At 33.7% G+C, this 23,143-nt stretch overlaps 1 protein-coding gene across 1 annotated transcript; it reads left to right on the forward strand.

Annotated features, from left to right (window-relative positions):
• The first annotated feature begins 17,019 nt into the window (after window positions 1–17,019).
• Window positions 17,020–17,985, forward strand: LOC141522637 (olfactory receptor 13A1-like). Its single transcript, XM_074236178.1, has one exon. The coding sequence runs from the start codon at window positions 17,020–17,022 to the stop codon at window positions 17,983–17,985; it is 966 nt and encodes a 321-aa protein (XP_074092279.1).
• The last annotated feature ends 5,158 nt before the right edge of the window (window positions 17,986–23,143 follow it).

Raw genomic sequence — 23,143 nt, forward strand, 5'->3', positions numbered from 1 at the left:
GGTACCTCTAAGTAACAGTACTTCCTCTAAGTCAGGGATCTCAACCTGGTATCCATGAACTTACTATTTTTGGTAACTATATGCATATACAATAAAAGTATTGCAGGTAGGGTTAGTGTCAGCAAAACCTGCTTTCAATCCCAGACTCAGACAGACAATTACCAGCAAGCCATAAACTCCTCCCTGCCTCACTTTTCTCATATGTAAAATGCTTATGGTATTGCTTTTCAGGGTTGAAGATGTAATGAGATGATTTGTGTAAAGTACTTTGAAAACATTATAGAATTATGTGAATGCTATTACTATTACTATTATTATATTTACTTCTTTTGTTATTTTATATATTTTATCTATGGGGATTATTTTGAAAAGGTGTTCATAAACTTTACCAGAACAACAGAGTTCCATGATACAAAATATTAAGGGCACTTATTGGTTATAAATGAAAGGAAAATGAAAATTGCTAGAAATATAAACTTTGTGATCATTAGTGCTGTTGACAGGTAGAGTAATGAATATTTTCATCAAAGTTATAATATTCTGGGGTTTGAAATATCAGTAACTCATATCATCTTAGTCTTTGGAGAACCCCAGATTTTTAAATCAAATAAGGCTTCAGCATTTTACCTAATTCATCCCTAGCTTTTCAAGCAAAACTAAATAAAAAATTAACCTGACTCTATGCTTTTCCATAGTAATAGTGACTTGGAAAATCTAGAAGACAATTACAATTCTTAGTACTTAATCTTCTGTGATTCCTAGAGCCTTCACAACTCAACTTTTTTTATTCTTTCATAGTTTCTTTTTTCTTACCTCTTGTGTGATTTTCTTTCTAGACTTAGCTGAAAGGGACTACACTTGAATAACTTTATTGCATGGTAGGTCAGTGTCCTAGAAAATGTCCTGTTAAATAGCATTGCTCAGGGATATTTCAAACTCTCTGGGGCAACAGAGAGAATCAGTGACTGAAATGAGCAGTTGAAAAAGTCACTACTTTCACCAGAGCTCTGGTACTTCATGTGGAACAAATAATGTTTTACTATAATTTTCTTTAGTCTTCTAATGCATAAATAGAGCAAACAGGATATTGGACATCAAAAACACTTGGAATTCTATTTGAGTACTTGTCCATATTTCTATGTGAGGTAAGAGAAAGAATTTTGGAGAGTTAAAGATTTAGAGTTGAGAAGGTACTCAAGAACCATCTAATCCCATTCACTCGTTTTGTAGATGAGAAAACAGTCTTCCAAATTTGAGTGATTCACCAAGGTGATTCGGGAAGTGACAGTTAGTATTTGAGCACAGGTTATTTGAGTGCTTTTGTTTTCAAAGCAACACATTTCATGTTGTCTTTGTAAGTGTGACAGAGTAGCATAAAAAGATATGAGTCCTGATTCCTGAGTCTTTTCTTTTCATATCACTAAACACTTATATGGTACCTTCTATGATTTTAAACTTGATTTTATTTTAAATTTTTGGAATAAAGCAAACATTTGCATAATATGGAATATATATAATAAAAAAGATAAATGCACTTGAAACTAAATATATGATGCAAAACTTGTTATTCCCATCAAAAATACAAGATAAATTCATGCAAATTTCCTTTTTCCCTTTATTCTTCTCTATGCTACACCCCCCCACCTAACATAGAAGTGATTACTAGCATATGTTATATCATATATATATATGAAGAGGCAAATATATATATATATATATATAATTTTATTCTCTATATTTCAGTTTTTTTCTCTCTGATATCAATTAGCATCTTTCTTCAAATGCCCTTTCTGGTTAATTGGGGTGTCTATAATTTATTCATTCAATGTTGCTATTAAAATAATATTACTATTACTTTATACAACATTTTCTTGGTTCAGCTCAACTTACTTCCCATTCATGCAATATATCCATATTTTTCTAAGATCTTTGAGGTCTTAGATCTGCATCATTTCTTCTAGCACAGTAGTCTTCCATTTCAATTGTGTCCCACAACTTGCTCAACTATTACTCATTTGATAGACAGCTAGCTATGCAGTTTTCAGTTCTTTATCACCACAAAATGGCCTGGTATTAATTAACATTTTATAAAGTATAGGATCTTTTCTTTTTTCTCTAATCATCTTTGGAATTAGACTTAAAAGAAGTATTGCTGGTTCATATGGTACAAACAGTTTATTTAGTCTTTAGACTTAATTTTTGCTTCAGTTCATAGTTCTACCGACAATAATAATTGCTCCAATTTTTCCACATTTCCTTCATTTTTACACTACTAATTTGGTAATCTTCTTTCCCTTTTTAAAAATCAAGTTGATCAATGAATAATTTTAAGGTTTTTGTATAAAATTAGCTTCAGTTTTATTAATTAGTTCAATCTTATTTTCAATTTTATTAATCTTTCCTTTGGTTTTCAGTATTTCCAATTTAGTTTTTAATTGGAGAGTTTTAATTTATTTGATGTTTTATCTTCCTAGCTTTCTTATTTGTATGCTCAATTGGATGAACTGGTCTTGAAGTAACACTTTGGCAGCATCCCATAAATTTTCATGTTTTCTTATTGCTTTTATTTTTTAAAATGAAATTACTAGTTGTTGCAATGATTTATTTTTTGATCTGCTCCTTTCTTAGGATTAGATTATTTTATTTTAAAAAAATTTATATTTTTATTTTTCAGTATTGAATATAATTTTTTCTTGCATTATGATATGAACAGAATGTGACTTCTATTTAGGCTTTTCTGCATTTAATTGTGTGGTTTTAATGTCTTATGACATCTTCAGTTTTGTGTGTGTCTGTGTAGGTGCCACATACTTCTGAGAAAAATGTATTTTAACTTTTCCAGAATTTTATTCATCACTTTAACTTTTTTTGCTTATTTTATCATTAGATTTATCTGGTTCTGAGCAGAAAAGTTAACTATTGTTTTATTATCCTCAAGTATTGTTTTATTATCCATTTACTCCACTAACTTATTAAATTTTACCCTTCAAAAATAGAGAAGCTATACCTTTAGATCCATAATGGTTAGTATTGATATAATTTGGGGCTTTCATCAAGACATATAATTTCCTCATTTATCTCTTTTAATTGTATTTTTTTTTTACTTTTGGCTTTTGTTCTAAGATCAAGGTTGTCACCCAGGTTTATTTAGCTTCATCTGAAGCATAAGGGGTTTTGCTTCAACCCTTACCTTTGCCCTACATAAATCTCTCTGCTTCAAATGTGTTTCTTGTCAGCAGCATAAGATTCTAGTTTGTGATCCATTCTGCTGTCCATTTTCCCTTTATGGATGAGCTCACCCAATTTATAAGTATGATAATTAATTTTTACATTCCTTCTTGCTATTTTTCAATTTTTTATCCCTCTGTCTTACTCCCCACCCTTTCTTTCCTTTCTCACAAGTCGTTTGCTTCTGATTACCGACTTTCCTAATATACCCTCCCTTTCATCCCTCTCCTGTCCATCTACTATCCTTGTTCCTTTTTGCTTCCTTATTGAGGAAGATATATTTCTATATCCAACTGATTGTTTATGTTATTCCCTCTTTGAACTATTTTTCATGATTTATTTTGTTTTTATGTATTTATTTATTTTGAATTTCACAACCTTTCCCCCAATCTTGCTCCCCCCCCCACTACCCCACACAAAAGGCAATCCTAGTCTTTACATTGTTTCCATGGTATATATTGATCCAAGTTGAATGTGATGAGAGAGAAATTTTATCCTAAAAGTAATAGTCTTTGGTCTCTGTTCAAACTCCACATTTCTAAAATATTCTTGTTTAAGAGCAAACATTATACCCCCTCCCCCACAAAAAATATAGACTCTCATGAGAAATAAAGTATTCTTCATCATAAGTCTATCACAGAAGCCATCTCCATAAATTTTCACAGTTGCCACTGTTGACTGTAACTCCTTCCATACATTCTTCCCCACTACCACATTCTATATTCTCTCTCTCTCTCTCTCTCTCTCTCTCTCTCTCTCTCTCTCTCTCTCTCTCTCTCTCTCCCTCCCTCTCCCTCCCTCCCTCCCTTCACCCAGTCGCTCTTCCAAAATGTGCTGTAGGGCAGCCAAGTGACACAGCAGACAAGGCACCAGCCTTGGGGCCAAGATGTTGTGGCTTGCTTCACCTTGGTGCCCTAACAGTGATGACTTCCTGCCCGGAGGGGAGCTGAGAATAAGGAGTCAAGCCACACTGCCTTATGCCTCCAGCTCAAATTTATTACTGCTTAGCTTCTACATATATACTGTTAGGTCTTCCAGGGTAGAACAAAGAAAATGAGGTAATTGGGGTGATGTGGCAAGCGGGTCTACAGCACTTGCATTACAGGATAAGGGAGTAAGTTAGGGAGGAGGTGGTAAAACACAGCTGTGTCCTGTGCCCTTGGGCCGTGGGGTGGAAAGACCAGCTCCCAAGGACTCTGGCACACCTTATCTCTCAGGGAGGCATGCCAGCTCCTGAGACTGTCCAGGTGGCAGGGCCCTTAGAATAGCCTGTGTTCCCACACCAAGAGACCCCCAAGCCCACATACTACCCCAGAGACCCCACAAGCACCCAGCCCCATGGTCCCAGACAGGCCATTCAATCCCAGCACCTAGAAAAAAGTAAAAAAGATAATGTGTTATAACTGACTAATCTTTCCCATAATCTACCCTCTCCTCCATCACCCACATCCCCCCTCTTCCCCCTGTCCCCCTTCTCTCCTCCTTACTTCAGATGTCTGTACCCTATTGAGTATGTATGCTGTTTCCTCTCTGAGCCATTTCTGATAAGAGTGAAGATTCCCTCATTCCTCTGCACCTTTCCCCCTTCCATACCATTGCAAAACAAATGTCTTTTTTATGAATTATCTTAGCCTGTTCCACCTCTCCTTTATCTTACTCCCTGTACATTTACTTTAGCCACTGACTCCATTTTAACAATATCTTATATCTTCAAATTCAGCTCTCTCCTGTGTTTCATCTATAAAAGCTCCTTCTACCTGCTCTACCAAATGAGGAGGCTCATATGAGCATTATCAGCATCATTTTTCTATACAGGAATACAGGTAGTTCATCATCATTAAGTCCCTCATAATTTACCCTTCTCCTCCACTCTCTATGCTCCACCTGAGTCCTGTATTTGAAGGTTAAACTTTCTGTTCAGCTCTGGTCATTTCAAGAGGAACATTTGAAATTCCCATGTTTCATTGAAAGTCCATCTTTTCCCCTGGAAGAGGATGTTCAGTTTTGCTGGGTAGTTGATTTTCTGTTGCATTCCAAGCTCTTTTGACTTCCAGAAAATTATATTCCAAGCCCTATGAGCCCTTAATGAGGTTGCTGCTAAGTCCTGTGTGATCCTGACTGCAGCTTCACGATATTTGAATTGTGTCCTTCTGGCTACTTGCAGTATTTTCTCTTTGACTTGGGAATTCTGCAACTTGGCTATAATATTCCTGGAGGGTTTTTTTAAGATCTCTTTCCAGGGGAGATTATTGGATTCTCTCAATTTCTATTTTACCCTCTGTTTCTAGCATATCAGGGCAATTTTCCTGTAGGAATTCTTTAAAAATAAGGTCAAAAACTCTTTTCCTGATCATGATTTTCAGCTATCCCAATAATTTTTAAAATGCTTCCTGAATGTGTTTTCCAGAACAGTTGTTTTTTCAATGAGATGTTTTACATTTATTGCCAATTTTTCATTCTTTTGGTGTTGAAGTATTGTGTCTTGATTTCTCATAAAGTCATCAGCTTACTTTAGCTCCATTCTACATCTGAAGGGTTTGTTTACCTCAGAGAGCTTTCTTATCTCCTTTTCCATAGGGCCAATTCTACTTTTTTACCATTCTTCTCCTCAATAACTTTTTGAACTGTTTTATGCATTTGATCTAAGCTGGGTTTTAACATGTTATTTTCTTCAGCATTTTTTTGAATCTCCTTGGCTAAGCTGCTGACTTCTTTTTCATGTTTGTCCTACATCTCTCTCATTTCTTTTCCCAATTTTTCTTCTATTTCCCTTATTTAATTTTCAAAATGATTTTTGAGCTCTGTCATAATCTGAACCCAACTTCTATTTTGCTTGGAGTCTTTAGATGCAGAAGCTTGTACTTCCTCATCTTCAGATTGAGTATTTTATCCTCCTTCGGATCATAGATAAAGTATTTGCCAATAGTCCAGTTCTGCTTTTTTCTGTTTACCCATTTCCCCAGCCTGTGCCTGGTTTGGGGGTGCTTCCTGAGCTTTTGAGTATTATTGGAACAACCCCTTCCCACAAGGACCTCAGTGTGTGAATCTCTGATGCTCTCCTGGTTTGTGAATGACCACAAGCACACCCCTCTGCCATGGGGCTAAGTGGGGGGGTCCCCTGTTCTTTGGGGGGGGGCCTAGACTGTGACCGGATCTGAATGTGGTCAGGGCCCCAGAGTCCTGTTCCAGGGACAGAGGACAAACTTTGGAAATCTCTCGCCACTTCCCTACCTTCAGTGGACTGAACATTCAGGGCATATTTGCCTAGAGGCCCCTGCTTCTCTTTCGTGGATCTAGGCAGATTGACTGCCTGCATGACTGCTGCAACCACCCTGAGGGTCTGGGCTTCAGGCTCACTCTGGTGGAGGTCTCCCTGCTGAACCGCCAAGTTGTGCCCAGTGCTCCCTGGAGTGTAGATCAGGAAACTGCTTCTGCTGCCAAGAGCCATGTCTCCCAGGTGCTCTGAGGCTGTTCCTAGGAGGCTGAAATTTCTTCACTGTTGGGCAACCCTTCTAACTCCATGAAAAGGAGTTTTCCACTATTTTTCAAGTTACCTTGGGTTGGAGAATTGCCTCACTGAATCTTTCTTTGGATTCTGAATCACAAAAAATTAGTTAGAGTCATAATTTAAAGATTTTTGAAATATTTTGGAGAGAGCACCTAGGAGAGTCTCTTCTGTTGCCATCTTGGCTCCACTCCTTTGAACTATTTTTTGATCAAAGGTTTAAAGTTTACCTGCCATGCCACACTATCCTCCCCTCTAAAATGATAGGTCTTTTATCCCTCTTTTATGTGGATTAGTTTATCCATTATATCATTCCCTTCTTGCTTTCTGTGCATTTTTCTTTCTTACCCTTTTAAATATTTTTGAGAGGTAATCATATCAAAATTACCCTATATCCATATACCCTTCTAATTGTTCTTATAGTATCAAAGTTTTTTAGTTAGAAATGTTATCTTGCCATAAAGAAACTTTATATTGAATTTCTTAAATTTTTTTTCTTTCTTGTCTCTTTTTTATTTGTTTTATGTTTTTCTTGCATCTTTTAATTGTTCAAATTGTTTTTTTCAGCTCTGGATTTTTAATTTAATTTTTAATCTAAAAATGACCTCAATTTTGTTAAATGGTCATTTTCTCCCCTGACAGATTATGTTCAATTTTGTTAGGTAAGTGAGTCTTGGCTGTAATCCTAATTATTTAGGACATGAAATTAATCTTTACTTAATTATTTGGGACCTTTGGAACCTTGTCCAAGTCATTTCACTGGAGCTGAGTTTTTTCCAACAAAAAGAATAACTTTGTCTCTGGGCTGTCTGAGTTTTTTCTTTTCAGCTCTCTATCTCTGATATAAAGTTTAATGGTACCATATTTAGAGAAGAAGAAATCTTAGGATCAAAGAAGTCAACTTAAATTGTTTAAGGTCAAAGAACTTAAAAGTGTCTAAGCTGCAAATCAAAACAGGTTTTCTCATTCTAAAGTTAGTAATTAGCTGTTATCTTTCTTTTGCACTATTCATGATAATCTTTTTTCTTATCTGTATTCCAGTACTTAGTACAGCCTCATATATTAGGTAATAAATGCTTACTGCATTTAATAGGAAGAAGAAATACAAATAATACTTGCTCCTTGTCTTCTAGGAGGAAATGTAGTGAAAAGCCAAACAATGGGAGAAAATCTAGTGTGAAACAGGAGAAAGGTTAAAGAACAAGGGAGAAAATCTAGTGTGAAACAGGAGAAAGGTTAAAGAACAAGGGAGAAAATCTAGTGTGAAACAGGAGAAAGGTTAAAGAACAAGGGAGAAAATCTAGTGTGAAACAGGAGAAAGGTTAAAGAACAAGGGAGAAAATCTAGTGTGAAACAGGAGAAAGGTTAAAGAACAAGGATGCATATGTTTGGGAAGTGATATTACTTCAGGTAGAAGGTATTAGGGAAGGAATTTTAAATTAATCTCATTTGAGGCAGATGCTAATATTATTTTCAATATATGGTGTTACCAGTTAGCAAAAATTGTTATTTTCTACATATTCATTACAAGCTATCTATTACTACCTCAAATATTTACTTGGATTTCAATGGAAAATTTACAATTTTTCTTCCAAAGTTCAACTGATTTGTTTATTGGAGGGACTTTTCCTTTTGAAGACATCCACTGGTGAATATAAAAGACATCTTGGGGCCCAGTGAAAGTGAGCAACCAAACATTGGTGACAGAATTTATCCTGGAGGTTTATTCTGATACAATTTCACTTCAGGTTGCTCTTTTTTGCATCTTATTCTTCCTTAACACCATAGTCTTGGCAGGTTCTTCCCTTTAGTGATAACCATAACCATAAATTCAGGGCCACATACAGTCATGTATTTTTCTTTGTCATGTCAGATATCGTCTGAACCATCACAATTCTGCCCAAATCTTGGGAGAACCTATATTGGGTGCATGACTTAGCTGTATTTCCTTATATGGTTTTTGAGTGCTGAACTCCTGCTATTTATGGCTGTGGCTTATGACAGATATGTCATACCACGATGATAAGGAGAATGATTTGTATCCTCCTATCTGTCAGTGTCTGGGCCATTAGTGATATCAGCTCATCAGTACAAACTGGCCTTATAATACAGCTAAGACTTCTATGGCCCAAATAAAATTGAGCACTTTTTGTGTGAAATACCCACTTTGCTCCTGCTCTCCTGCACCTCCACATATCTGAGCAATATCACATGTATATGCATATTTTAAAATTACATAATTTCCTTCCACACTCCCTTTCCACTCCCCTCTGTTCAAACGTTAAAAGTCTGGTAAATATTATACAAATACATTTTTGTTGAACATGTTTACAAATTAGTCGTTTTCTGTATGAGTAATTAAGATTATGGGAAAATTAAGAAAACCATGTGAAAAGAAATAAAAGTATAAAAGAAATTTTAAACAATCGAATGTATTGTTCATTCACATTCTGAAGGGGTTTTTTTGTCTTGTTTTGTTTTTCTTCCTCTGGATGTGGATAACATTGTCTATAGCAGATCTGCTAGTGTTGTCCTAGTTCTCTGTACTACTGAGAGGAGGGACAGCCATTATGGTTGATCAGCTCACAATGTTGTTGCTAATGTTTACAATGTTCTCTTGGTTCTGTTTCTTTGCTCATCATAAGATCCTGAAACTCATTCCATGCTTCTCTAGAATCCAATCATCCACGGTTTCTTATAGAATTGTACTACTCCTATGAAATACATGCACCATATCTTTTTCAGTCAGTTCCCATTTAATAGGAATCTCCCAATTTCCAAATTTTACCTCTACAAAAAGAATTGCTATGAATATTTTGAAAAACATGGCATTGTCTCCATTTTTAATGATTTCTTTTGGCTTTAGGCATAATCTTAGAATTATTGGGTCAAAGGATATGAACATTTTTAATGATCTTTGAGAAAATAGTTTCATATTGCTCTTCAGAATGGTTGGATCAGTTCACAACTCTACCAAGGAATCATTAATGTCACAAGTCTTCCACAATTTCTCCAGTATTGATCATCTGTTTTAATTTGCATTTCTCTAAACAGTAAAGATTTTGAGTATTTTTTCATGTGAATAGATATGGCTTTAATTTCTTCATTTGAAAACTGTCTATTCATATCCTTTGATCATTTGTCAATTGGGGAATGATTTATAATCTTATAAATTTCTTCCAATTCTCTATACATTTTAGAAATGGAACATTTATCAGAACCCCTGACTGTGAAAATTGTTCAGTAGGTTTCTGTTTTCTCTTCTAATCTTGGCAGCAATGATTTTTTAATGCAAAACATTTTTACCTTAATATAGTCGCTGTCCTTCATTTTGCAATTCATAAAATACTCTATTTCTCATCTGGTCATTAATTTCTCCCCTTCCTATAAATCTGACAGAGTATTTCTTGGTCTCCTAAGTGTCTATGGTATTAGCCTTTATGATTAAATCCTATATCCATTTTGACCTCACTTTGGTATAAGGTGGGGTTCTGTGCCTAGTTTTTGCCATACTACTTTCCAATTTTACCAACAATTTTTGTCATGGAGAGATTTCTTATCCCAGAAACTAGTGCTTTTGAATTTCTCAAACAATAGATTATTGTGCTCATTTTGCTATTGTTTCTTTTGACCCTACCCTAATTCTTGAATACATCATTCTGTTTTCTTAACCAGTACCATGCCACTTCATAGTAGACTTTTGGATCTGGTAGAGCTAAGTCATCTTCTTTTATATTTTTTTCATTAGTTGCTTTGATATTCTTGACTTTTAATTGTTCCACATGGATTTTTTTACTACTTTTTCTTGCTTGGTAAAATAGGTATTTAGTAGTTTGAATTGTTTGCCACTGAATAAATAATTTAATTTGGGAAGAATTGTCATTTTTATTATGTTATCTCAACCTAAACAGTAGCAATTGGCATTATTCCAATTTTTAGATCTTCCTTTATTTGTGTGAAAAGTGATTTGCAATTATGTTCATACAGTTTCTGGGTTTGTCTGGGAGGTACATTTCTAAATATTTAATGTAGTCTGTTGTTTCTTTAACTGGAATTTCTCTTTCTGTCTCTTGCTCTTGGACTTTGTTATTCATATATAGAATTGCTGATGATTTATGTGGGTTTATTTTATAATCTGCTACTTTACTGAGTTGGTTAATTTTTTCAACTATTTTATTTCCTCTTCTATTAATCTGGGAAGTTTGTATTTTGTTAATATTCCTCCATTTCGCTAAGGTTATCAAATTTATAGATATATAGTTTGGCAAAATAACTCAAATATCTCTTAAATTTCTTGCTCATTAGTGGTAAATTCATTCTTTTCATTTTTGATACTGGTTATTTGGTTTTTCTTTATTTTTTAAATCAGATTAGCTAAAGGTCTATCTATTTTATTATGTTTTTTCATAAAACCAGCCCTTTGTTTTATTTATTAGATAAATTTTTTTCTTGCTTTTAATTTTATTAATCTCTCCTTTGATTTTCAGAATTTCTAACCTGATCTTTATTTTGGGGCTCTTGAATTTGTTCTTTTTCTAGCTTTTTAGTTCCATACCCAATTCATTGATCTCCTCTTTCTTCTTTTTATTCATATAAGCATTTATGGATATAATCTTTCTCCTGAAAACTACTTTGGCTGTATCCCATAAATTTTGGTATGATTGTTATCATTTTCTTGGATGAAATGATTGATCATTTCTGTGTTTTAGTGTTTGATCCACCCATTCCTTAAAATTAAGTTATGGATTTTCCAATTAATTTTTGGTTTATCTTTCCCTGGTCCTTTATCATTTATAATTTTTATTGCATCATGATCTGAAAGGTATACATTCATTTTTTCTGCCATTGCACATTTGATTTTTAAGTTTTTATAACCTAGAAAATGATTGGTTTTGGTATAGGTGCAATATAGTGCAGAAAAAAAATCATATATCCTTTCCAATTGCCATTAAATTTGCTCCCCATGTAATTCATGTCTAAGTTTCCTAAGATTTCATTCAGTTTCTTAACTTCCTTCTTGTTTATTTTGTGGTAAGATTTTTTGAGTTCTGAGAGAGGGAGATTGCAGTCTCCCATTATTAACATTTTGCTTTCTATGTCTCCTTGCAATTCATTTAGCTTCTGCTCTAATAATTTGGATGATATACTATTAGGTACATATATCTTTAGTAATGAGAATACTTCATTGCCTATAATATCTTTTGAGATGGTGTCATTTTCTTCCCTATTCTTTTAATGTGATCTAAGTTTGTTTTTGCTTTGTCTGAAATCAGAATTGCTATTCCTGATATTTTTGCTATAGTGTATGTGTATGTCTCTGCTTCAGATGTGGTATTTGTGAACATTATATTTCAGAATTCTGGTTTTAAATCCATTCTGCTATCTGCTTATGTTTTATGGAAAAGTTTATCACATAAACTTTTACTTTTAAGATTATTAATACTCACCAATGTTTTACTACGTTTCCCCTTTAAATTTTAACTTTCAGTTAATTTTTACTTATTTCTTCACCTTCCCATTTATCAGTCTCTTCTTCACTTTGCTTTCCCTTTCCCTACTACTTCCCTGTAGAGCGGGATAGATTTTTAAACCCATTTTTAAACCTAGAGGTATACTATCTTGGCTTCACCCTGGTAGAATGTATGAGTTTCTAAAAAGGATTCATAAATACTCAGCAGACCAATTTTTTTCTACAATATAGGGAACCACTCCTCATGGAGTTATTAACATTCAAAGCAAAAATAATATATCATTGGTGTCCAGTCTAGTACATAATGTACCAAAAGTCCAGGCTAATGACTCCAATTAATTTGTAGTATTGAATTATGACATCTAAAGACCACTACTGGTAGGGGCTGGCACAGTGCATTGAGCACGGACCCTGGAGTCAGGAGGACCTGAGTTCAAATCCAACCTCAGACAATAAGTACCCAGTTGTGTGAACTTGGGCAAGTCATTCAAATCCATAGCCTTGCCAAAAAAAAAATAATAATAAAGACCACAACTGGTAAAGAATGAATATCAATAGAGTGTTTCTTATCAACAATTCCTTTAGAAATAAGAATCATGTACTTTTGACTATTGGCTTAGGAAACAGAAAGTCTGACTTCTAGGTTCAACTTTATTCCATGACTTTACTCACTTCACGTTTCCTCTTGGTATCTCACTCTCCTGATTTGGAAAATGAGGGTTAGATAGATGAACGTTAATAATTCTTCCTCTTCAAAAGTTCTGTAACTGATTTTTAAGAATTTTTCTCCTGGAGAATTGACCTGGGATTGAATTTATATCCCAACAGTACTCACAACACCATCACCATACGCTAATTGTTCCTTCAGGATCCTTCCCACAAAAAACTGATTGAGAGGATCCCCTGTGGCCTTTATGAATCTCACCCCTTTAGACATTATGCTGACTATTTTCTTTAAAGCTGGTTCATTCTTTATTTGCTCAAGAGTAGTCCTGTAAATGGTCAGAAATCTTAGTCTTATCATATCTTTAATGTCATTGCTCTTGAATTATCTAAAATAATTCTCTTCTCCCAACTTTACTAAAGACAAGGCTTAAGGATAGCATTAGGGGACTGCCAGAGTACTGCCTCCATTTAATTGCATTCACAGAAAAGTTCCAGGTGAGCACAATTCTCATGGCTGTTGGGATGTATGAGGTACAGTCAATAAAAAGAAAGATATTGACAAGAGGTTATATTGAGTTAGCCTGAAAGTAGTAGAGAGAACAAGAGCTGACTTCTCATCCTGATTCCTCCACATACCTGCCAGTTAAACCCTGATGAAGTCACAATATCTCTGGTCTTCAGTTTCCTCATATGAAAAAAATTGGATTTATAATAGAGCTTTATGGTCACTTCTATCTTTATAAGTATATTCTTATTTCTGACCAGTTTTCTAATCTCTTAAATGTTTCATTTGTAATAAAATGACCTCTCTAATAATTTTTGACTCTAATATTTCTCAAGTTCTCAAATTAGTTATCTCCCCTCCCCTAGTGAAATATCATCTTAATTAATGATCCTTTATAATTAGATTTTCATGATTTTGACACATTTTTAAGAATGTGGGGAATCTCTAATAATTTATCAAGGAAGTTTGGAAACCATTTTGTAAATAATTAGCTTAGAAATCTGCTTCAGATACTGAGAGGTTAAATGACTTACTTGCCCATGGACACATCAGTATGTCTGACTCTAAAGTCATTCCTTATTTACCTACTAACTTTGTATATTTTGAATATTCTCTCCTAGATGACCAGCATTAGTCCTTAACCATCTTTCTCTGTTTAACTTATTGTGTTTATGCATACGTATATCTATAGATCTATATAGGAATAAATTTTATATATATATATATACTCATATATATATTTATGTATAAGTGTATATACACTGATATGCACAGATGCTAAGTGGTTTGATCTCTTGCAAGTCATTTACTTTCTCTGACCCTCAGGATAGAAGAAATTAGATGGGAAGACTTTTCAGAGTTTTTCCAACTTCATCCTAAATTTTGAATTGTAGCTGATATAATCAACCAACCACCCACTTAATTACCAAGTAGTTTTTCTTTTAAAAAATATCTATTATGTGACAGATACTCAAAATATTTCTTTTTAAACTAAGTTTGATGGCTCAGAATTACTATTGACAGAATCAGATGGTGCTCTCTGGATAACTGAATATATATCCACTTCTGTTCCTGAATCTCCTTCCATTCATCATAAAATATAACATACACATCCTGTCTGATTTTGTTGTATAGTATTATGTCAGATTTTCACAGGAAACTGGATTAAAACATGGTTAACAATAAAAATAACAAGTTTATTAAAAACAGCAGATTCACTCATGGACTCCAGGTCAAGAACTATTGTAGAAGTTGACAGAATGTCTTCTTGAGGATATTTGAACCTAATTTTTCTGAGGCCTCATCTGGAAGGATGAGAAAGAGTAGAGAATTCATATTACTATATCACACAGGCACTAGAGCTTTTTGTTAGGAATCTCAGTCTTATGGAACCTGATCCAGCCTGATATTGCTTTAAGGAGGTGGACATTCTGAGGCTAGTGAAGGGAATGTGTTTTTCTACCTAACTGCTCTATCATCAATTCCCTTTATCATTTGGGCCCTGGGAGGCCAGGGAGGGGATGGGGATAATTGCTATGCTTAATTCATGAAGTGAAAAAAAATGAAAGTTTTCTCTACTATTCAAGTCATCCTTATCTTTTCCTTCTAGCCTGAGAGACCCCTATTCCAGATAAAAATTCTCATTTTTGGAATCTTGGTAATTAATGATTTTAGCTACTATTTAAAACGTTTCAATTAACCTAATGCTTGGTCCCTGCCTCAAGTGTCTCCCTACTGTAGTCCATCATCTACTCAGATGTGAAATTAATATTCAGAAAGTGAAGATATGATTAACTCCAGAAATAAACCCTAGTTTTATTACTATCAGCTTTGAATCAAATATGAAATTCTTTCTCTGATATTCAAAGATCTTTTGAAATGGACCCTCTTCTATCTTTTCAGTCTTCATTGACCTCACTTCTAACCAGCCCTAATTCCCAAGTATTCTGTCATCCCATGGCATAGGACTTCTTGTTGTTTCTCTCACAAAACCCCATTTAGTATTTTTGCTGCAGTTTCCTATTTTTAGAATGCTCTCCCTCCTCATCTCCCTGTTGTCAAAAAACTCACATTCTAATAAGGGAGAGAACATGCAAGCAAATCTATATGAACTATATAGAAAAGGGGAAATTGGAGATAATCTCAAAGAATTAAGATGATCAGAACAGACTTCTTATAGAGAATAGGTTTTTAGCTGGGACTTGAAGGTAGCACAGAAAATGACAATGGTGAGGGAAGTATTCCTAGTCTCAGAGACAAAGTTTTGTGAGAGGGGCAACAAGGAAGACAGTGTCACTGGATGATAGAGTAAGTAGGAGTTTTGAGATTATAAAATGTGTAAAAAGATTGGAGAACATTAAAGGAGTGCAGATTGTGAAGAGCCTTGAGAACCAGAGGGTTTCATATTTGATTCAGTTGAAGACAGAGAAACGGGAGTTTATTGAATAAGTTGGAAGATGTCATGGTAAATTAGGAAGTCTAATTTGATATTTGAGTAAAGAGAGTGAAGGGAGGAGTATGGGGAAATAGAAGGGAGATTGCCATAAGGTTTTGAAAATCATCTAGTCATGAAATGATGAGAGGCTACATTAGGGTGGTCATAATTTCAAAGGAGAGAAGATGTTTATGAGTATTATTCTGTAGTTTATGATGTATTGTATGAAGTAATATGAAGTTTACTCTGCTTAAAATGTCAGGAAAGGAAAATAAATAGGGCTAAGCAATACATTAAATATAGGGAAATGAGGGAATGAAAATGCAAGAATGACATCTGGCTTGTAAATAGGACATCCTGGGAGGTAGGGAATGACCTTATGAGTATTAAGAATATTCAGGATGGAGAGGGTTTAGAGGACAAAGCTTTTGACATGTTATTTTTCAGATATCTGTGGGACATTCTGATGGAAATATTCACTAGATAGTTGAAGTACCAAGACTGAAGGTCAAGTGAGAGATATGTTTCATTGCATGAATCATAAGGTGGCTTCTATTCAATACTGGTCATGTCTTTATATTCAGTTGCCTCAGATCACGTATGTTCCTATATTGGCATGGACCTTGAGCAATAACTGCAGTGAAATTGTTTGGTAGAATGAGAACCAGAAGAGACTATTCCTGTTGTGGTGACAACTTGCTTTTTCTTTCCTTGGATGAGTCCAGAGACCCTTTTCTGTCACAGTCTGCAGCACAGGAAAAAATTGTCTAGACTTCTGTGTACCTTAGAATTTGATGATCTCCTGTGTGACCCCACAGTTCTATGGTAATGGCAACTCAATAGCATAAATTTTTCTTTTAAATTGGGGGTAGGAACATTAAACATCTTTAAATGCTTTTTCATTGAAAAAGAAAGCACAAGGAAAATATCACAAAAAAAATCACATGGTATCATCCATGCCTCCCTCTTTCTGAACTAAGTATACTGATGTTGACTTTCAGTATTGTAATCACACTCTTTCATTCCTATCCAAGGTAAATATGAAGTTTGTTCAAAATTTGGTTAAAATAAGCCAATAAAACTCTTCTTTATCATCCTTTCACAGGTTTTGTGTGCTCTCCACAAGGGCTCAGTGTACCCATCCATGACTCATCAGGGCCCCAGCAGCCACTAGCGGTCTTCTAACTACTTTGAATTTATCAAAGTCCCCCATGCCTTTGACTAATCAGTCACCCAGACTCATGACCTTTAATAACCAGACATTTGTCACTGAATTCATCCTGCAGGGCTTCTCTGAAAACCCTCACCTTGAAGTCCTTGCCTTTTGGGTCTTCCTATTCCTCTATATCATGACAGTTCTTGGCAACTCCCTCATTATTGCTTCAATTTGGGTCACTCCAGGTCTTCATACCCCCATGTATTTTTTTCTGACCAACTTGGCCTTGTTGGACATAATTTGCACAACCACGGTGGTGCCTGAATTGTTGAAAAACCTGATGGAGGAAAAGAAAACCATCTCCTTTGTTGGGTGCATGACCCAGCTCTATGTCTTCTCTTGGGCCGTGAGTTCTGAGCTCATTCTTTTCACAGCTATGGCTTATGACCGGTATGTGGCTATTTGCCGACCCCTGCATTATAGCACTCTGATGAACAACAAGATCTGTGGGGTATTGATAGCTATGGTGTGGATTACAGGTGGAATGAATTCTGGATTCCACACAGCAATACTTACACAATTATATTTCTGTGGTCCTAATCTAATTAAGCAATTTTTCTGTGAGATACCCCCAATCCTGCCACTTTCTTGCTCCTCAACAAAGGTGAATGAGCTAATGACACTTGTGGGAGATCTCCTCCTGGGTGGTGCCAATTTCCTTCTGACCACGACGTCCTATGGTTTTATCATTGCCAACATTTTGAAGATCCGGTCTGAAGAGGGGAAGAAGAAAGCATTCTCTACCTGTTCCTCCCACCTCATGGTGGTCACTATGTACTATTTTTCTGTATTTTGTGCCTATATAAGTCCTAGTAACAGCTATTCTCCTGAAAAGGGGAAGGCTGTGGCTGTGCTATACACAACTCTGAGCCCTGTTCTAAATCCATTAATTTATACTTTGAGGAACAAGGATGTCAAGACAACCGTCAGAAAGCTCTTTGTGAGATTGCTCTCATTTTAGGGCGCCTTGAAATATCGTACACTTCTAATTATTTATGAACTTAAAAACATTTTTGATAACTATATACCTATATAATAATAGTGTTCCAGATAGGGTTCTAGGCTTACAATCAGCAAAATCTGCATTCAATCCCAGACTCAGGCAGTTATCAGCAACCCATAAACTCCTCCCTGCCTCAGTTTCCTCATATGCAAAATACTCTTGGTATTTCTTCTCAGGGTTGAAGATGAAATGAGATGATATTTATAAAGTACTTCACAAACATTACAGAATTATGTGAATGCGATTACTCTTACTATTATTATATTTACTTCTCTTATAACTTTAAATGTTATTTGGAAAAGGTGGTTGTAAACTTTACCAGAATAACAGAGATCCATGATACAAAATATTAAGAGCACTAATCGGTTATAAATGAAAGGAAAATGAAAATTGCCAGAAATGTAAACTTTGTGATCACTAGTGCTGTTGACTTAGGTAGAACAACGAATATTTTGACAAAGTGTGTGATGTTCTAGGGTTTGAAAAAGCAGTAACTCATATCATTTTACTCTTGAGAGAACCCCAGGTTTTAAAATTGAATAAAACTTTAGAATTTTGCATGTCTTTCTTTCTAGACTTAACTCAAAAGGGAACCATTTGAATAATTATCTTGCATGATAGGTCAGTGTCCTAGAAAAATTACTGTTAAATAGTTCAAACTCACTGGGGTAACAGAGAGAAACAGTGACTGATCTGAGCAGTTGAAAAAGTTACTGCTTTCACCCAGAGCTCTAGCACTTCATGTACAATAAATAGAGGCCTTGTGAGTGTTTTAATATAATTTCATAAATAAATATCAAAGACACTTGAAAATCTATTTTGAGTGCTTGTTCATATTTCTAGGTGAGGTAATAGAAAGAATTTTACAGATTTAGACTTGAGTTTTTAAAGATTTAGAGTTGAGAAGGTAATCAAAAACCAACTAATTCCATTCACTCTCTTTGTAGATGAGGAAAGTGAGTCCTCCAGAAGTCAGTGTTTTACTAAAGCTATTTAGGAAGTGCGTGACAGGTAGTATTTGACCACAGATTATTTGAGTGCTTTTGTTTTCAAAGTACCACATTTCATATTGGCTTTGTAAGTGTGACTGAGTAGTGTAAAAAGATATGAGTCCTGACTCCTGACTTTTCTTTTCATATCAATAAACACTTATATTATATACACTATGTTTTTTAAATTGATTTTACTTTAAATTTTTGGAATAAAGCAAAAATTTACATAATATGGAATATATAATAGAAAGATGAATGCACATAAACTAAAATATACAATACAAACGTTGTTATTTTCTTCAAAAAATACAAGAAAAATTCATGTAAATTTCCTTTTTACCTTTTTTTCTTCTCTACTCTATACCCCCATCAAACCTAAAGATGACCACTAACATATATTATATCATATATACGAATAGGTAAATATATGTAAATTTATTGTCTATATGTTGATTTTTTCATTAGTATCAGATGCGTCTTTCTTCAAATGTCCTTTCCAGTTAATTTGGGTATTCTTAATTGTCAAAATAGATCATTCATTCAATGTTGTTTTTATAACATTGCTGTCACTGTATACAATATTTTCTTGGTTCTGCTCATTTGACTTCTCATTTCATATAATATATCCATGTTTTTGTAAGATCATTGAGATCTTAGATCTTCATCATTTCTTCTAGCACAGTAGTATTCTACTGCTATTATGTCCCACAACTTGCTCAGCTATTACCCAATTGATAGACAGCACTGCAATTTCTAGATCTTTACCTTCACAAAATGGGCTGATATTAATTAACATTTTACAAACTATAGTATCTTTTCCTTTTTCCCCCTAATCATTTTTGGAAATAAACGTAAAAGTGGTATTGCTGGTTCAAATAAAAAAAAACCACTTAATTTACTTTTTGCACATAATTTCTCAATGTTCTGCAAAATTGTGGGTTCAGTTCATAGTTCTACCAACAATCAACTCATGCTCCAATTTTTCCACATTTCCTTCAATTTTTTTTATTTTTCCCCTTTAATTATTTTATGCAGTCTGGTAAGTATAACCACCTTGATTGCACATATTTTTCATTTCTCTAACCAATAATGGGTCAGAACATATTTCATATGGCGATAAATTGTTTTAGATTTCTTCCTGTTCATATCTTTTGATCATTTATCAACTGAGGAATTACTTTTGTTATTATTGATGTGACAAAGTTCTTTAGGTAAGTTTGATATGAGACCTTTATCTAATAACCTGTCTAAACTCTCCCTTCTACTTTTCTGCTTTCCTTCTAATCTAGTTACATTTTATTCTTGTACATGAATTTCTAATGTAATCAAATTATACTTTTGCTTCCTCTTACTTATTTGTGAATTGTTTACTTCTCCTAAGCAGAATGAGAAATATGTTCTATGTTCTTCTGATTTTCTTGTAATATTCCTCTTTATATTTGGATCATGAATTTATTTTTACTTTTACCCAGTTTGTATAAAATGTCTTTCCAATTTTCCCAACAATTTGAATGAATCAATGAATTCTTATCTCCAAATTCTTATCCTTGTAATTCTGATGGCATTGGTTTAGTTTTGGGGAAAAAAAATTTAATTTAACATAATAAATGATATCCTTTACATTTTATAATGTTCTGTCATTTTTGGTCTTTAATTCTTCCCTTATCCATAAATCTGACAGATGAGCTGTCCCGAGTTCATTTAACTTGCTTATGGTTTCAGGCTTCATGTATAAATCATATATATCGATTTTGAAATCATTTTGGTGTATTATGTGGCATGTTGGTCTCTGCCTATTGTCTGTCATCTTTTTTCCCAGTTTTCCCAGTAGTTTTCATCAGATATTAAATTTTGATCCAAAAAACCTGGATCACCAGATTTAACATATATTAGATTACTATGATTCCTTTTTATACTGTAATTTGTACCTAATCTATTTCACTGATTCATTACTCTAATTCTGAACAAGTGCCAGATTGTTTTGACTACTGGTACTATATAACTGAGATTCAGATCTCTCGTATTTAGATGTCCTTCTTTTGCATTATTTCATTCATTCTCTTGATATCCTTATGCATTTGTTCTTTCAGAAACATTTGGTTATTATTTTTGCCCTAGAAAATAATTTTTCATCATTTGATATGGCACTGAATACATAGATCAATTTAGGAAAAAAATGTCATTTTTATTATGTTGAATTGGCCCAGCCATGAGCAATTACTATGTTAGATCTTTATTTTTGCTAAAATTGTTTTATACCAGTGTGCATAAAGTTTCTGAATCTGTCTTGAAAGATAGACTCTCAAATAGTTTATATTGTTTACAGTTACTTTAAATAGAATTTCTTTGTGCAATTCTTGTTGCTAGATTTTATTGGTAATACTTAGAAATAATGATAATTCATTTTGGTTGTTTTGTATCTTAAAACTTTTATTTTATTTTCCTGGGTTTTCTACATATAACATCATAGGCAAAGAGTGACTTTTTTCCCTCATTGCCTATTTTAATTCTTTTAATTATGTTTTTTCTCTTTGCTTGTTATAGCTAACATTTCTAATACAATAAATTAAATCATAGAAGTGAAATTGGGTATCCCTCCTTCAGACCCATTATAGGAAGGTTTCAAGCTCAATCCTTATTTCAGATAATGCTTGCTAATAGTTTAAGAGAAATATTACTTATTATTTTGAGGTAAGCTTTATTTATACCTATTGGCTCTAGTGTTTTTCAGAAGAATGGGTGCTACATTTTTTCAAAGATTTTTCTGCATCTATCAAAACAATCAAAATAGTTGTTTATTTTTTCTTGATATACTCAATGATATCAATCGTTTTTCCTTTTATCACTTAGCTTTGTATTTCTATTTTATATCCCTCATGGACACACTATATGATCCTTGTGACATATTGATGAAATCTGCTTGTTAGCTTTTAATTTAAAATTCTAAATTCATTAGGGAAATGGGTTAAAAATATTCTTTTTCTGTTTATGCTCTTTTTGATTTGGATATCAGCACCTTATTTGTGTATTGTTAAAAGCAATTTCACAGAATTCCTACTTCAGCTATTTTTCCAAATCATTTATTTCTTTAAAAGTTTTGTAGAAACTCTTATGAATACATCTGATTCTGTGATAATTTCTTTGGAAGTTCTTTGATGGCTTGTTAATTTTCTTTCCCTAGGTTTTCATTATTCATTTCATTTCTTCTTTTGTTAATCTAGGTAATTTATATCTTTATAGATATTCATCCATTTCATTTAGAGTGATAATTGTATAGGTATTGGTTTGGCCAAAATTGCTCCTAAAAGTTGTCTTAATTTCCTTTTCATTGGTAGTGACTTCAACTCTTTCATTTTTACACTACTAATTTGGTAATTTTCTTTCCTTTTTAAAAATCAAGTTGATCTATAAATTATTTTAAGGCTTTTGGAAACTAGGTCCAGTTTTATTTATTTGTTCAATTTGTTATCAATTTTATTAATCTCTCCTTTGTTTTTCAGGATTTCCAATTTAGTGTTTAATTAGAGATTTTAATTTGTTTGTGATTTTGTCCTCCTAACTTTTTAATTTGTATGCCCAATTGGTTGAACTGGTCTTTAAGTAACACTTTGGCTGTGTCCCATAAATTTTTGGATGTTTTCTTATTATTGTTATTTTTAAAAGTGAAATTATTACTGGTTGCGATGATTTTTTATTGGTTCCTTTCATAGGATTATATTATTTAATTTTCTAATCATTTATAATTCATTTTTCAGTATTGAATGTAATTCTACTTGTATTATGATCTAAACAGAATGTGACTGCTATTTCTGCTTTTTGGCATTGTGTGACTTTTCTGTCTTAATACTTGTTTAATTTTGTGTGTGTCTCTGTAGGTGCCACGTAATTCTAAGAAAAATATATATTTATGTTTCCAGAATTTTATTCATCTCTTTAATGCATTTTTTGCTTATTTTGTAGTTACATTTATCTAGTTCTGAGACAGAAAGTTGATTACTGTTCTATTATTCTCAAGTATTGTTTTATTATCTTTTTACTCCACTAACTCATTAAATTTCTCCTTCAAAAATATAGATGCTATACCTTTAGACATAAAATGGTTAGTATTGATACAGCTTAATTGA

This window comes from Macrotis lagotis, chromosome 4, assembly GCF_037893015.1.
Source record: "Macrotis lagotis isolate mMagLag1 chromosome 4, bilby.v1.9.chrom.fasta, whole genome shotgun sequence".
Classification (NCBI taxonomy): domain Eukaryota; kingdom Metazoa; phylum Chordata; class Mammalia; order Peramelemorphia; family Peramelidae; genus Macrotis; species Macrotis lagotis.